The sequence below is a fragment of the Gracilinanus agilis genome, chromosome 3, assembly GCF_016433145.1.
Source record: "Gracilinanus agilis isolate LMUSP501 chromosome 3, AgileGrace, whole genome shotgun sequence".
Classification (NCBI taxonomy): domain Eukaryota; kingdom Metazoa; phylum Chordata; class Mammalia; order Didelphimorphia; family Didelphidae; genus Gracilinanus; species Gracilinanus agilis.
The window spans coordinates 401,655,104-401,673,427 of NC_058132.1; the positions used below are offsets into that span (position 1 = coordinate 401,655,104).

The 18,324-nt window shown below is 35.4% G+C and overlaps 1 protein-coding gene across 4 annotated transcripts in view; it reads right to left on the reverse strand.

The window, feature by feature from the left end:
* The window catches only part of CASK (calcium/calmodulin dependent serine protein kinase), a 442,102-nt gene that overhangs the window by 204,129 nt on the left and 219,649 nt on the right, over positions 1–18,324 (reverse strand). For all 4 annotated transcript variants that reach the window (XM_044670183.1, XM_044670184.1, XM_044670182.1 and 1 more), the window contains exon 5: positions 11,020–11,092. In XM_044670183.1, coding sequence (XP_044526118.1) covers positions 11,020–11,092 — 73 coding nt within the window. The remainder of the gene's footprint in view (positions 1–11,019; positions 11,093–18,324) is intronic.

Below are 18,324 nucleotides of genomic sequence, written 5' to 3' on the forward strand. Positions count from 1 at the left end.
CCCCAAATCATTGCTCTGTTTTTCAAGAATTAAAACTAATATTAGCTTAGATAAAAAAATTAATCATTAATTTAAAAACATTGTACTAGGCACTTGGAATTTTAAATATAAAGAATGAAACAATCCCTACTCTCATGGAGCTTATATTTTAATGGGGTAGACAAAAAATCATAATATGAACATTGAGATAAATTTAAAAATATTTTGGCTTTTCCACATCAGTTTTCTTTCAAAAGCATGGTAATCAGATATTTGAAGGATGAGAAATATTGAGGCAAACCATGATGATAGCTATTTATTTATAGCATGTAGCTATTATTGACTACACCAATTACAAAATACTCTGTTAATACTGTTAAATAAGATGTAAATACTGTTGAAAAGGTTATTAACCCTTATTGATTATTGGTACTGTTATTTCCTGTGATAATTAGATTAAGTCTACACTGCCCATCTTTAGATTTAATCACCAAAGGTGAGAGCACCTTCCAATTCTGGGAGGTCCTAACCCACATGTGCTAGAGTGAGTAACCAATCAGAATCAACAGACCGCCCCCTACGCTTTCTATAAGAAAGCTTCTATTGTGACTGGACATGCAGGCTAGGGGAAGGCACTGGAAGTGACACATACGTGACCCCTTGAAAAGAGGGGGTTGAGGGAGTGAGGCTGCTTGTGGTTTGGTGAAGGGGACCCGAGGGAGCTTTGCTGGTTTGTGACAGAGACTGTTCCACATGGTGAGTTTAAAGGCTGATTCTTCCTGAACTTCTATTAAGAAACTTCCTTTTATAGACTCTGTGAATGAAGTTTGCTCCATTCACCTCTGGGCCTCAGGCCCTTTAACCCTCCACTGAGGGTTAAGATCTACCTGGATTAATTAGTGAGATAGATTCTTATTTTCTTCTTCTCATTTAAATAAATTTCCATAAAAGTCAATTTTGATTTGAGAGTATTCTTAATTGAGGATTGATAATAGTTCAATCCTCTGGTGACCATCTTTAATATATTGAACCCATAAAACCCCTTTTACACCCTTATATTTCAATGGTTGTCGCTTGTGTGGACAGCCTATTGATGGTGACTGTTGAAGAAAATGGCTGTTCAAATAGCTGACGGAAACTTCTGCTCAGGCCAGTTAATTAAAACTACTTATTATAACTATAGATAATTGTATAAAAGGGAAAGTAAAAGAAGAATGAGTATTGATAAGGGATTCCCTATTAACTAATCAATTCTATATGTTTCCCACCAATCTTTCCCTCATGGGAAGCCTTCTTGATCACTAAGCCTGTTTACTCTACACTAATCTAAATTATAAATTCTAACTCACTAAACCTACTTCCAAAATTATAAATGTAACAATTATACACTTCTGCCAAACTTCCTTCAGCCAGAGATCCATTCTGCCAGTCTAAGTCACCAGCTGGTTCTCCCAGCAGCTGCTCTCTGGTAGCCCCCAAAGGAGTTCCAAAGAACTGCTCGGTAAGTCTCTTGATGTAGAATCCAAACAGCTTTCCAATTCCTTCAGATTTAAGATGTTGTACATCTTCCACAACCTCTCCAAGGATGATCAGAGAAGAAGCAGGAACAACTAGCCTCCAAGACTTTGTCCTAGAAGTGAGGTGATGGTTTCTCAACTGACGCTCCTAAGACACACTCCAAAATTCTCTATCTCTGACCTAGTCAAGGTTCCATGGCAAATCTTAAAGTACCCCAGGAAATCTCAAATCACTTCTATAACCTTACATCTGACTACACCCTCTTCTTAACTAAGCTAATTACTCCTACATTACAATTATCATTATAATTCCCCCTTGTGCAAAATTAGTGCAATTACCTTATACTTATTCTATGACTTGACACTAAGCTATTCTACTCTTAGTCTATACTACCCTATGCTTAAGTATAGAAAAGGAGACAGAAGAAAGAAAGAGAAAAGGTATGGAAAATTTTGCAAAATGCAAATTATTGTACAGTTACAAACTCCAAATGCAAAGAATTTGCAATGACAAAACAACAAAATTTTTCTTATACTAGTATAGAAACGAAAATTCTATCTAAAGTTAAAACTCCAAATTGTACCTTACAAATATTATGGAAATAGAAACAGAACTAAACATCACTATTCTAATACATAACCACTTCTACCTATAGGATAACAAAATTCCAAACCTTCTTACATACTATAGAAACTGCTAAGTTTTCCTATTCTTTTCTATTTATAGAAAAGAAAATCTAACACAACTGCAACCTCAACTTAGAACAGAACACCATGCAAACCAAACTATGCACAACCTATTTACACAATATACAAAACTTCACACACACACAAATATATACACATTTACATAAAAGAAGTCAGTCATTTATGAAGAATTTAAAATCTCTCTCCTGTTGTGGGAATAAAATCTCTGTATAGTTTTAGATATAAAATCCTTATGAATTAAGTTATCTATGATACTAGTATATCTTTATATTATACGTAGCTATCTAGAACTTATAACATTTCTGTGTGATTTGATATATCTTCTAATGATATGAACTATTCCTACAGTCTAAATGTTTATACTTACCACCTTTCTGTATATATGCTAATATACCAACCTATCCTGATTCAAACCTCTTGCACATAGTTCTATCCTCAGAACCTTCATCTGCAGTCTCTTCTTCAGCCTGCTTATAAAATTTGTGTTTACAGTTTCTCTTGTTGAATGTTGCTCTTATAGAATGTTGCTAAATTTGTCTTCTTGATTGTGATTGTAACAATGTTGTCGTAATATATTTTTGCAAAAAGTACATTGTCCTTAAGAAACCTTGTAGTGTCCGTTGTCCTTGTTGTGTTGTGCTGCTTTTTGTGTCCTCTTCCTCTCAATTACAATCTTCTCCTGCAGAAACTTCAACTGTTGTTCACATCTTCTCCTGATGAAATTTTCTTTACCTGCAGTGCAGCCATGAATCTTTACCCAAAACCTTTACAGCTGTAGGTGTTGTGAGTAGAAAATTAAAAGGTCCATGTCTGGCTGGCTCAGTGGCATTTGTCCTAGTAAAAATCTTTATGTATACAGTGTCTCCTGGATGTATTTTGTGCAAGGTAAAGTCTATTGGTCCAGCCTGGACCAGAATTCCCTAATTCTGTTCTACAATTGCCTGAGGTATTCTGCAATAGTTAATTCTCCACCCAGTAAGGAGGTATAAACAAGGCTAAAAGTCTTTGCTTGTTGTGGGGCATTTCCAAAAAGCATCTCATATGGGGAAACATGCAAATCGCCCCTTGGCCTGGTCCTAATGTAAAATAGAGCTGGTGGCAATTTTTTTGGCCATTTTAGATGAGTTTCCCAACCATGGTTTTAACTTCTCTGATCATTCATTCCACCTGACCAGAACTTTGGGGATGGTACAGGACATGGAATTTCAGTGTTATACTCAAGTTTGCATAGACTTTTTGCATGACCGAATCTGTAAAGTGTGGTCCATGGTCTGAATCTATTTTAGATTGAATTCCAAATCTTGGCACTATCTCTTTCAGTAACACCTTTGTAACAAAACTAGCTGTGTTCTTATTGCTAGGAAATGCTTCAGGACATGTTGTCAGCTGGTCCACAATTACTAAACAGTACCTAAAGTTTCCAGCCTTTGGCATGGTGATGTAATCAATTTTGAATATGCTCAAAGGGTATGAAAGCTTGAGGCCTGCTACTGAAAGCTTTTTGTTTAATATGCTTTGGTTAAATTTCTGACAGGTCTAGTAAGAAGAGTAAATTCTAGATGCTATTGTTGTTATTCTTGGGACTATCCAAATTTTTTTTACGGTTTCAACCATTCCCTGTGTACCAAAATGCCCCTGTTTATGGATGCTTTTACAGTTCTGGCTATAAAAAGCTCTTGGCAGTATTGGTTTTCCATATGAAGCCACTCAAATACCATTTTTGTTTTCTGCCTTAATAGTTTTGCTTCCATTTTAGAATTTCTTTGTCATTGTATGCTGTAGTCAGATCCTCTGGAGTTATCAGTGTGAGATTTAAACATAAATCAGTTCCGCCAGTTGCTGCAAATTTTGCAATCACATCAGCTCTATCATTCCCTCATGCAACAAAATCTTTGTCTTTTGTGTGCGCTCTGCAGTGAACAATAGCTAGCTGCTCTGGTAGCTGTAAAGCTAATAACAGTTCCACTTATTATCTGCACATTGGCAACTATCTTTCCCGAAGATGTTAAGAAGCCTCTTTGTAACCATAGGTTTCCTACCTCATGACAAATCCCAAACGCATATTTGTAATCCTTGTAGATTGTCATACTCTTGACCTTGGCTGTGATAGAAGCTTGGTGTTAACACAATCAATTCTGCAGTCTGTGCACTCATATGTGATGGTAAAGCTGCTGCCTACACCATCTCAAACTCTGTGACCACTGCTGCCCCTGTATACCATCTCTCATAAAAGAGAAAAGTGAAAAGAATAAAATCCGGATTCTCCAGGGGTGTATCAGAGATTGTCAGGGGGCTGCCAGGATATTTAAACCCTGGGTTTTTCAGTGATCTGGACTACTTTTGCACACTCCTGCAGCTGTTCTCCAGAAGTTGGTAGGTCTGGTAACAGTGTGACAGGGTTCAAGTTCCCACATCTTTTTAGGGTAATGTTGTCATTTACTAAAAGCATTAGCTCATACCTAGAAATTCTCTGGTCTGAAAAGGCTTGGGTCTTATGCCTTAATAATAGTGTTTCAATCTTGTGCGGATATGTGATCATAAGAGGATTTCCCAGAACTAAGTCTGCAACCTTTGTTGCTAATAGAACTGTGGCAGCCACACTCCCATGCAGCTATCAGATCCATTTGAGCAGAGTAATATGCGACAGGTTTTTGCACTGTACTGAAAACCTGGATCAATATACCAGACGCAATTCCTTTTCTTTCATGGACAAATAAGGACAATTTTTTTTTAAGTCCAGAATGCCCAGAGCAGGTGAAGATAAAATGGCATGCTTTAATTGTGTTATGGCATCCAGGTGTTCCTTTGTTAATTTGAGTGGCTCTGTTATACAGTCTCTTGTAAACTCTGTTAATGGCTTCACCAGCTCCCCCAAACCTGGTATCCACTGTCTGCAAAATCCTGTTGCTCCTAAAATAGCCCTTAACTGCTTTTTGGTGTTTGGCACTGTTAACTTTTGTATTGTCATATTCAAGCTCTGGGAGTTGAGAGTCACACCTTGACTGACAGGTGAAGACGGTTGGACATCAGAATGTTCCCAGAGACCCTGAGGACAGGAAGAAAGGCAGTTGGGCAGAGAGGGTTTAAATATCCTGGCAGCCCCCTGACAAGGACCCTTGGACCCCTTGTCTTTTGGGACCTTGGCTTTGCTTTGGCTGAGCCTTGCCTAAACTCTTGCCTTGGACATTTGATCTTGAACATTGATTGACCTGTAGTCAGACTATGGATCCTCTGATTCTCTCTGAATCCCCTAGATATTTAGGCACCTAACCCATTTCTAGATATTTAGGTATCCTGGGGCCTGGGGTGGGGGGGAATTGGGGAAGTGGGCAAGAGAAGAAGAAGAGGGTGGTAAGGGTAGAATTTCCTGAAGGCTGTAGGACTGGCAAACAACTAGTAGTAAGAAACTGAGAGAAACCGTCATCAATATTTGCATCATCCAAACAGTTTGCTTACTCTAGTTTGGCTGTGGCCAGGCTGAGCCAGAGGAAGTGAAGAACAAGCCCAGCATTACTGAACAGCCTACAATTCTGAGTGATTATTGTCATAGATTTAGTGATAGGGTAACCTTTTCCCCAACCCATTCCTGATCATTCCTTTCCCTTGTTAAACAACATAGATAAAAGTTATTAAGTACCTTCCTGGAGTAGTTATTCCATCACCACTCTGGGGAGGGAGCAACGCAGTCAGATGAAAGTTATCCAAGGCTGATACAGCCCAATACCAATAATCAATCAACCCCAGGTGGGACTTGAAAGGGTTACCCATCCATTGACCTGTAGGGATCCTGCCTGGGCACTGTTATAAAGAAGTTCAATTATTATAACATCCAGCTGGGATGTTATTAGGGAACCAAACCAAAACTTACTCAGATTAATATCTCAGATTACTACTACGAATAACCAGCCTAATAGTGGTAGTATCCAGATTACTTTCTTCTTTTTATAATAGTATGCATGCTGAGATATGCCTGGCCCCTTGTGTTAGAATAAATCCCAGATATTCTACTCTTTGTAAACACCATTGCACCTTGGACTTAGAAATCTTAAGTCCCCTTTTAAACAATTCAATCAGAAGGTGCCTGCTATCTCTCTAGCATACCATGGCTGATGGTGATGCTAACAGGAGATTTTCAACAAAGTGGATCAGTCTGCTGTCTTTAAAATGGATGTTAGGGGGGCAGCTGGATAGCTCAGTGGATTGAGAGCCAGGCTTAGAGACAGGAGGTCCTAGGTTCAAATCTGACCTCAGACACTTCCCAGCTGTGTGACCCTGGGCAAGTCACTTAATCCCCATTGCCTACCCCTTACTACTCTTCTGCCTTGGAGCCAATGCACAGTATTGACTCCAAGACGGAAGATAAGAGCTTAAAAAAATAAATAAAATAAGATGGATGTTAGCCAGGTCTTCAGTTAAAATTTGGGAAAACAAAGAAGGACTTTCACAGAATCCCTGGGGCAGTCACAGCCAGGAGAACTAAGTACCTTTCCAGATGAAGGTGTAATAGGCAAATTTATAAATTAAGATTTTAGATATTTGGTGTAAATAGTACCCAGGCTGTCAGATAAGACCTAAAGATTCCAATGATGGAATAGTGGCAAGGAAGGAAGTTTTTTCCTGAGGGACTTTCTTAGGGAGGGAACACTGTGATGCTGTTTAACTGCCTCTAATGGAGAGCCCAGGAGAGGGGATTTTCCTCTATCAAGGAGTCATCTGTTCTTCCAGGAAGTGCATGTGTGGGCATTGATCACAGCTCTGAAAGGTAGACTTCAAGACTAGATCAGTTCTGTGCCTTTATTCTCCCTTAGACTAATTTGGCTGAGGACCTGTGTTCTTAGAAACCCTGGATCATCACTGGAACAGAAATGGACTCAGTTGTGAGATATCCATTTCTCTTCCAGCCGGTAAAGCTAAACCAGGCAGCCTGGGCTAGTATAGTGTAGATTCTGACTCAGTTCCCAGTCCCTGAGTTTTGTCCTTATATACCTAGTTTAGGGTGACCTCTCCCTATATCTCTGACCCTTAAATTCATTATTAAATATGGTTTTTAACTTCCTTTTGTTATTCCTTGTGTTATTTGGAATTTTTGGGGTTCATTTGAGTTTTAAATATTTAGATATATGACAAACTTCCTGTGGACTTTTAGGGGAATTGGAAACTACATTTCCCATGATTCCTCTTGTAATGGAGGTAGACAGGAAGTGTGATTACATAAAAGAAGAGTATAAGACTCCTGAGGTCATTGGAGGCAGGCTCTTTGATACGGGGGAGCCAGGTGTGCAGAAGGTATGGCGGGGAATTTGAATTAGATCTTAGCAGGAGTGTGGTAATCTTATATTTTACCAACATGGCTTTAATTAAGATATTAATACTTCTTTTAATATCCATCTTTATCAATTTTAATAATAACAGTTTGGCAACCATGAAGGGATAATAACACCTTCTTCTCATTATAGGTTAATAGGAAATCCTTAGCTGGGTAGGTCTGAAGTGACAGTTGGTCTCAATTGTCTTCACTCATTTCCCAAGTCCTGTGTTTTGTGGGTGTGGATAGGATTCTCATTTGTATTTGTCTCAGTGAGTTATCCCTCTTCACCCAAACATTTCTTTTCTCCCCTTCTCTAAACGGTGTTTAATTTATCCATTTACAAAGGCAAAGATCTTCTGGGAGTCCTTGTGAATGGGGATGGAGAAAAATGTAGAACAGAGATCAACAGTGAAAAACTTTGCATTGCTGGGAATTGAGAATATTGTGGCTGGACTTGGCACAATTTTGTGTTGTTTGATCACATGATTATTAATGGCCCTCAAATCTTGTACAAATCTGTAGACTGGCCTGCCGTTCTCATCTAGTTTAGGCTTCTTTATTGGCAATATCGAGGTATGTTCAGGTACTATGATTGTTTGCTTAATTAGGGATTTGATGACAGGTATAATTTCCTCGATTGCGTCTTTTGATAGTGGGTACTGTGGGATGCATGGAACATGTAATGTGCACTGACATTGCTGACTTCAATAGGCCCACATCTGTAGAAGATGTGGTCCATAACCCTTCAGGAGTATGTTTGGGAATCTCATACATCTGTAGCTTCTCTATCTCAGGATCTTGGATTTCCAATAACAAGAAAAAGTTCTAAGGATTTCTCTGGCAGTTCTAGTGAAATATCCCCTTCTGGTGTACATATGATCGTAGCCCTAAACTTGCATAATAAATCTCTGCCCACAAGATTTGCTGGTGAATTTGGCATAAGCAGGAAGGAATGCTCCACACTCAGTAGCCCCAAGGAAACAATATGAGGTGGTAACTTCTTTACTTCTTGGGGTGTTCCTGAGAGTCCCACAACCTGCACAGATGCCAAACTATCACTTAACCTATCAGGTGCCTTTTTCATCACTGACCTAAAGGCTCTGGTGTCTAGAAGACAGTCATAAGTGGAATTTCTCATTTTTAGGGTGACAGAGTTCTGTGCTTCAAGACAGATTGTAGACTGGGATAAGAGGAGTCAAAATTGCTGGATCAGGAAACCTAAACTCATCTTCCTGTCCTTTACTCTAATTCATTTATTTCACTTATTTCTACTTGCATTTCTTCTTCTATATCTATAGCCTGTGTTTGTATATCCTTGTTCTCATCATTATTACCTAGTCCACTTCCCTGGGAAAATGTTCATAATGCACAGTTCCCACCATGTGCTCCTTTCTGTGAGTCCTGCTTCTGGATATTGACAATGACTACCTTGGAGTATTTGTTCTTAATTAGTTAAGAAGAGAGTGTAGTCAGATATAAGTTTATAGAAGTGATTTGAGATTTCCTGGGGTACTTTAAGATTTGCCATGGAACCTTGACTAGGTCAGAGATAGAGAATTTTGGAGTGTGTCTTAGGAGCATCAGTTGAGAAACCATCACCTCACTTCTAGGACAAAGACTTGGAGGCTAGTTGTTCCTGCTTCTTCTCTGATCATCCTTGGAGAGGTTGTGGAAGATGTACAACATCTTAAATTTGAAGGAATTGGAAAGCTGTTTGGATTCTACATCAAGAGACTTACCGAGCAGTTCTTTGGAACTCCTTTGGGGGCTACCAGAGAGCAGCTGCTGGGAGAACCAGCTGGTGACTTAGACTGGCAGAGTGGATCTCTGGCTGAAGGAAGTTTGGCAGAAGTGTATAATTGTTACATTTATTTTGGAAGTAGGTTTAGTGAGTTAGAATTTATAATTTAGGTTAGTGCAGAGTAAGCAGGATCACTATTAGTGATTAAGAAGGCTTCCCATGAGGGAAAGATTGATGGAAAACTTATATAGAATTGATTAGTTAATAGGGAATCCCTTATCAATACTCATTCTTCTTTTACTGTCCCTTTTATACAATTATCTATAGTTATAATAAGTAGTTTTAATTAACTGGCCTGAGCAGAAGTTTCCGTCAGCTGTTTGAATAGCCATTTTCCTCATCAATAGCCTATCCACACAAGTGACAACCACTGGTAATAACAATACCAATAATCAATAAGAGTTAATACCTTTTTCAAAAATACCAGTGCTTAAAAGTTACATAATTGTTTGAAGCTACTGAAAAATAATATGAGGTACAAGGAGAGGAAAAACATTTTTCTTCCCCATTGTATACTTTTGTTACTTGATTAAAATTGAACACCACTAGGTATGCTGCAATTATTAGTATTTTTCCTCTCCTATTATATATTATATTTTATTCTCCTTTTGGATATCTAAAGAGCACTCTAATGCAATGTCATATACTCATAACATTTTCAATGATGATATCTAACAAGACAGTCCATTTTCTTGCAAATTTAATTCTGAAGTAAATGAATAAAGGCTTTGAATTATTTATAGCAATGTATATAATTATGTATTTTATGTTTTATTTCATTGGCCAATATGATAATGTTATTCCATTCGATTCTACCTGCAATTGCTATAATCTTTATCAGTTTTCACTAAAAAAGTCACATCTTAAGGAAAATGGAAGTAATAATGATTAATATGAATTGAAGAGTCTTTACAATCATAAACATTGAAGGCAATGATAGGTTTTTCCCCTAGGGATACTATATCTGTGGAAGATGTACGAGAAAGTAAAGTCAAAAATCAACCCGCAAAATAACTTAAGGCATTGGACAGGAAAAAGGAAGGGGCTAGTCATAGTCAAGTCCTCTTCTTCCTCTCATGGTTCTAATGGTTTTCTCAATACTCCAAACCCAAGAAGGGAACTGAGGCCAAAGTTCCAAATAAAGTGGATCATACAAAGGACCCCTCTACATGCATACAAAATGTTGATACAGTCATTATTATTTATATAAACAACTGTTTGTGTTTTTAAAATGATTTAAAATGCAACCAGTAAATGAAAATATAAATGAATCTCATATTATGATAAATTGTTCAAATAATGAAAGTAAAAATGGGTAATTTTTAGATAAATTTAAACTACCTACCTAAAATTATTTTTTCTAATTATTTTATAGCATTATTCTTGAAATCTGAAGGAGTCACTAATTTGAAAAAAAAAAAGAAAAATGGATTTTCAGTGATGTATACATTTTCATAAACCTTAATACTAAGGTGAAACATTATTTTTAAAAGTTCACACCGAAAAACAGAATGGCCTTCCAAGTATTGTCTAGTCATACATTTTCATTTGTGAGTAAAAATGCTTAATTTTTTAACATGTTACAAAAATTTCCTTATATTATCAGTGCTATCAATTCATTTCTCTTCACAAAATCTACTGAGTCCTCAAACTGAAAAGGGTCTATATGTATCTAAATTTTACAGTGATAGAGATAAATGACTTACCTTCACATCCCTGTGAATTATGTTATTATCATGACAGTAGCGTAGTGCTTCCAGTATCTGTCTCATGTAATGACTGTAAAAACAAAATAAATCTAAGACTGTATAAAGAACATAAAAAAACCTAACTTATAATAAATACAATGTCTTCAATTAACAACTCACACCTTCATATTACTTCTCTACAGACACATTTCACTGGAATAGGAAAAGATCAGTGAACAATATAGTTTTAAGAATAAAAAATAATAAAAATTTTAAAAAAGTAGAATGTCATTTTCTAGGGTATATAAGGAACTTAATAAACTTTCTAATCTTCAATTAACTTTTCTTACATTAAAAAGTAGACTATTAAATAGACATTGCTGCTACACAAAATTATGAGAAAAATAATTTCCAATTCACTGACCACTGATTTATTTGTATTCAGCCCACAGGCCAAGCATTAAGTTGTACAGGTCCCAATTTTGCCTACAGTTGTAAAAATTAGATGAAGCTATATGTATTTTAGCTGCAACACTCCTAAAGCCTAGAAGATAAATATGTTACACCCCAGTGACCCGACTCTTCTTGATTATCCTTTTCACATAGACCCTAAAGTGGTAATTATACCACTGGATAAAAGTATACACATATTTATGAAACTTTTCCCATAAGGATGGCTATACACCTAGATCTCAAATAACACCTTATTTCGTAATTCTCTAAAGCCAATTAAAATATACCATAATGTTATCTAGGGTTGTATTATATTGCCCTAATAAATTATAAAATTGCAAAGGCCAGAATGATGTTATATCTAAACGCTGTATATCCTAATTGTTTAGCACAATGCTCAGAATCCAATAGATGCTTAATAATTATTTAAGAAAGTATGCTTTTAATGGAATTTTATAGAATGAAAATTCTTTATTAGATGAGGCATGTTTCTTTATTTATTTCCCCCTAGAAAATGTGACCACTAATTTGTGGCCCACATTAATAGTAAGATGTGATAAGAGAATCTTCTCAGAGTTTTAGCTTCTAATGAGTCTTACTCCTCGTTTCTGTTATTTTATTTAATGTCTACTTTTGTCTATCTCTATATGTGTATCTCCTTGATACTCTTGCTTGTTCTTCTACCTCAAAGACAGGGATTGTCCTTTCCTATTTTTCCCTTTATATTCTCCCCTACTAGTGTGGAATATGGAATTGAGTGATATTTTAAAAGACATAATTAAATTAAGTTACTTTTCCCTTCAACATAGCCCTTAAATGATGTTTTTCTGTGGGTTAATGGAAATAAAAAGAAAAAAAATTTCTCTACCTGATGCATATTTTAATCTATCACTAAAGTTTTCTCTATCTATCCCTAAGCTCCATGAAAGTTCATACTATTAGATTTGTCTGTAATGCATATAAGAGTTTAAAAAAAGAAGAGAGCAGTGTTGTATACTGAAAAGAAAACAGTATTTGAGATCAGAGGATCTAGGTTCAAATTTTGCCTCTGCTAATCACTGGTTGAGTGTCACTGCACATATCCAAAAAAACATTTACTAAGCATCAATCAGGATCAAAGTAACATGCTAGGCAATAAAGATTTACAATGAATGTTCTAATAAGATATAAATATAGATATATTATATTGTCTGTTATTTATGTTTCTAAGAGAGTTACAGAATAAAATAACTATTTGAAGCACAAAAACATACAAACCCACATATGTCTGGAAAGCTTTATAAATATATGCCCACATTTGATATACTGACCACAGTGGGAATTATGGGTGAAGAAATAATCAAAAGGCCAGGCTTTTAAGAATAACCATCACTTGACAACCAAATCCCAGATTTAGTTCTCTCACAGCACCCATATTGCTCACACCTATTGAAATGGAGGAACTCATGCAACTAAGCTGACTTAGTCATATCAACAATCATTTATTAAGTGCATGCCATTTGCCAGGAACTGTGTAAGATCTAGACATACATAGAAAGGCAAAAAAAAATAGTTCCTGCTCCTCTGGAACTCACAATCTAATAAAAGAGAGAACATGTAAACAACAATGTTCAAACAAGATATCTATCGGATAAAATGGAGATAAGTTTCAGAAGAAGGTCCTAGGATGTAGGAGGATCTAGAAAGATTTTTTATAATTCAAAGAAGAGAGGGGGATTTCATGCAGAAATGCCATGGGAACACTGAAGAAGGTCCTGGGACAGAGATCAGAAGCTTGATGAGGATTCTCAAGTAGGGCACCCTGAGAAGACCCAGGAGTGAGGAATTAACAGGTAAACTAAATGAACTGTACTCTTGAACCAACCATTACTGCACTGCCAAATATTTTGGTCCTTTTTTCGGTCCCAATCTTTCTTGATTTGATTATTGCATTTGACATTGGTATTCTCTTCCCAGACAGACACTCTCTTCTTTCTGGATTTTTCTGACAATACCAGAACAATTCAGGTTCTCTTCTGAGAGTGTTCGTATAAATTTCTTCTCATTCTTGTTTGCTGGATCATGATCAATATTACATCCCTGATGTATCTAGTATTTGCTTCTCTTCACTGTGTCACTAGCTCCCATGAGTTTAATTATCATCTCTATGTGGATAAGTCAATAGATAGAGATATATCCAGCCCCATTCTCTTTACTGAGCTTTAATCCCATATTAACAACTTCCTATTGAATATTCTGAACTATATGTCTCATAGATAGGGATCCCAAAATAATACACCTTTATGCTCCAATAGCAAGATTCAGGAATGGCACTTAAGGGGAGCTGTCTTGAAATGTATGCATTTCTTCTTTCCTGCCTGCTAATAGTCTACCATTGCTGCTGCTAACTCCCATTAAATGGTCAATGCTTTGGCAGCACTGGAATCAAAAGTAGTCTTGTGACCCAATCTCAACTATGCTTAACACATTTACTAATTATTACTCAACAAATTTTTCTAGATTCAATTTCTTCTCTTTTACCTAGTTATTGAACTTTCTCAAATGGTAGAAGTAGATAAGGAAATGCCACTTCATTTGATCTCTGCCAAAATATATTTGATTATATAATAATACATATATGAACATCTTATATTTTATCTATCTATCTATCTATATCTATATCTTTATATATGTCATAGCTGGGTTTCAAAACCAGCTCATTCATTAACAGGTACAGACTTACTTTCACTGTACCATGTAGAATTTCAACTCATTTCCAATCACTGTAAGACATTACATATGAAAATGAATTCAACCATTAACTTTCACTATCATTACATTTAAAATACCTCCAAGGTCTAGAGAGCTAGACCACTTATAGAAAGTTAGTTACTTAGTAAGGAAAAAATAATTTTGATATGAATATTTGGAATGGCAACATAACTTGCCATATACATATATATACATATATATATGTAAATGTTATATAATACCTACTATGTCACTGGGAAAAGTTGATAATACTTGCATTTGCTTTATAAAGCTAAAAGTTTGGTATTCTAATGATCTATAGGCCTCTCATTTGGACACCTCTAATACTAAAAGTAAGAAATCTTAAATAGCATATTTTGACAAAGTATCACATATTGAATTTCAGTTTAACAAAAGCAAATCAATCATAGATTTATAAATATTTTATTTTAGAACTGCTCATAGGAATTCATACTCTAATTAGTTGGTTGCTTCTCTCATTTTAACAAGTACCCATATTTACATAGTATTTTAAGATATTTGAACGCTTCCTCCAGAACAATCCTGCAAAGCAGGTATTGATAATATTAACCTTGCTTTACAGGTAATGAAATGAGGCTCAGAATTTAAATAATAGGTCTAAAATTAGACCACTAGAAGATGTCATAGCTGGGTTTCAAAAGCAGCTCATTCATTAACAGGTACAGACTTACTTTCACTGTACCATGTAGAATTTCAACTCATTTCCAATCACTATAAGACATTACATATGAAAATGAATTCAACCATTAACTTTCACTATCATTACATTTAAAATACCTCCAAGGTCTAGAGAGCTAGACCACTTATAGAAAGTTAGTTACTTAGTAAGGAAAAAATAATTTTGATATGAATATTTGGAATGGCAACATAACTTGCCATATACTTATTTGGAGTAACAATCTTCAAGAACTAGAAATCTTTGACAATCAAATAGTCAAACATGTCACATTACAAAATGGTGAATTATCATTACCTTCTAGGTAAACTATTTTTCCATATCACATAGGGTAGACATAAGTTTCTGAAAGCAAGTTTACTACTAAAATAATGAAAGTACATTGTTATCTCAGGGTATATCTGATAGGAACAAATTTATCAAGTAGTCTAAAGCTTCACTCTTAAAACTTGGAGGGATTTCAGTGACCCTTAGTGAAAGAAAGGATAGGAGGAAATATCAAAGTAGCTGTGTAGACTACACAACTGTACTTTGATCATTAGAGTGTATCTATGCTTATGTGGTTCAATAGGTTATTAAGGTGAAGGTCACAGGAAATAAGAGCTAAAATGTCTAAGAAAAAAATGTGGCAGGGTAGTTTATAAACTACATTTAAAACCAATGAATTACCTTTACTATAAAGAAAATAACTCAGTTTAAGTCAAAACATGGATAGAAGTAATGAAAAAGAAAATGCTTCCAATGTTTACATGATTGATAGGGCTACCAAATAACATGCCAGCCTGTGTTTGGCTGCACTTTAGGGACAAAACATGCCTCTCCTTTGTTTTTCAAAGATAAATTCTTAAAAGCCACATTTTAAACATGCTATTTATTCTAGAAGATTGCCAAATCTTTTAGATCAAGCTGGTGACAAAAATAAGGTTTCCCTTTAGACTGTTTCCTTTTGGCACCCTCAGGAGAAAAGAAAACCTTTCTCTTGGAAACTTTCCTAACCAAATTCTTTAATTGAAGTGTGCTGAAGATTTCCACATGCAGCTTATTTTCAAAGCAAAGGGTCAATGAGCTTCTTGTTTCAGTATAGCTCACTGACACATTGTAGTTGTGTCACTTTGACCCTCTGGACTATAAAAGAGGATAATGCCCACACTTCATCAGTCTGAGAGGAAAAAAATCGATCAACAATACTAATACTAATTGTACTAGTAGCCAATATAGTTATATTTTGTATTATTTGCTTTGGGGCTTTTCCAGAAATCTAAATGATCATACAATACAATTAGCAAGTCAGAAAGAAAAAGGCAAACATCAAAATGCTTTTGTTTTAATATAAGTTTTATATCTTGTTAGCATGTCAGTGGGAACTTAATTGAACAATGTTTTCAGAGAGTCATGGATGCTTATCATTTCAAGAGCCCTTTGGGAGTCACCTAGTACAATATAGTACAGGCACTCTTTCTATACTGTCTGACATATTTACTTAAACATGATGATCTCAATACTCTGTAATACAACACATTCTGTTTGATCCAATGTTAGAAAGTTCCTGGCTGAATTCTACCTTAGTAAATTCCACATATTAGTCATAGTTCTGTTTGCTCCTCAAAATTCTTTTCACAAAGTCACTACATATTTATTTTCAATCATTATGCCCTTGCTTAATTAAAAACTAAATACAATGAGTAGCTAATAGAAGTAATTTTCTAATCATTTAATATTTATATGGAAAAAGTACACTTGTAGCTACCTGTTTCCTAAAACTCAGATAAGTAGGGTTCCTTGGTATTTTAACAGCATACCATTATGTCAAGTGTTTATTATTCTTATACTCCTTGACAAAGATACAGACTGAGTAGCTAAAACAAGAAAAAGCAAAGGATCCTGGGAAGTTCAGAGGAAGAATGAAATCTTTTAGTATTACAATATTAATTTAAACTCTAAAACAAAACATATATGTATTTTCAAAGTTGGACATTCTAAGTATTCTGAAAAGCTACACTGTATAGTAGAAAGAACATTAGATTTGAGTTAGTGGCCCAATCTATGTCTTACTAGCTACTGAAGAACATTAAACAAGTTATTTAACCTCTCAGCCTCAGATTTCTCATTGGAGAGTTGTTATAAGAAAATGCTTTATACATTTCAAGGTACCATAAATACCCTTCACAAATAAATACTTAAAACCCAAATACTGTGCTTCTATTTAAAAACAAACAAAGGGGGCAGCTGGGTAGCTCAGTGGAGTGAGAGTCAGGCCTAGAGACAGGAGGTCCTAGGTTCAAACCCGGCCTCAGCCACTTCCCAGCTGTGTGACCCTGGGCAAGTCACTTGACCCCCATTGCCCACCCTTACCACTCTTCCACCTATGAGACAATACACCGAAGTACAAGGGTTTAAAAAAAAAAAGAGAATAAAAACAAACAAAAAATATTATTTACCTACAATTTCATTATGCTGTGATAGCAACATTTTAAATGGCTTAACCTTTAATAATATAATGAAGCTAATTCTCTTTTGTTTAACATGTAGTGGCTATCTTCAAATTTTATTTATAAAAAAAGTAATGAATTTTTAAAACAGGGATTTATTTTCATTTTAATTTAACTAGAAAGCAATTTGGAATTATGCCAAAATGTTACTAAACTGTGCATATCTTTTGACCCACTATTACCATGAAGACTATACCCCAAAGAGATTGAAGAAAGCAAAACAGCTCTTTTTGTGATGGCAAAGAATTTTAAACTGAGAGAGGTCAAAGGATCCACTGAAAAATTACTAACCAATGTATGGTATGTGAAATTTAATAAGACACTATTATATTTTTTAAGTGATAGAATGGACAGTTTCAGAGAAACCTAAGAAGATTCGTATGAATTCATAGAAAGTGAACTGAACAGAACTAGAACAATTTGTACAAAAACAACATTGTGAAAACGAAGAGAATTAAAAAGACTTAAGAGATTTAAAAGAACTCTGATCAATGCAATAAAATAAAACAAGAGTCTAACAGATTGATAATGTAGACTACTACCCACCTCCTGATAGGGTTGGTGTACTAATTATGCAAGATGAAACATATTTTTGGACATGGATGTTATGGGATTTTATTTTGTTTATGCATATTTGTTATGAGTGTTCTTCTTAGTGGGAATGAAGTAGAGTGGTGGAATGAAGGTTGGTGGGAGGGAAGAAATGAAAATAAACACTATTGAAAAAATGAAATTCAATATAAAAATTTAAGCATGCAAGGAAAAGAAAATTGAAGTGATTATAGTGAACTAGTAGACAAATGTAATGGATGTCTGCTAAAATTCTAAATTAACTATAATAATTATCACCTTTTCAAAGTAATTATTTTAGAAGATAGAATACAACATAGAAACCAAGTTGTTCAGTTTCTTTTCTTCAATGGATGCCATGTA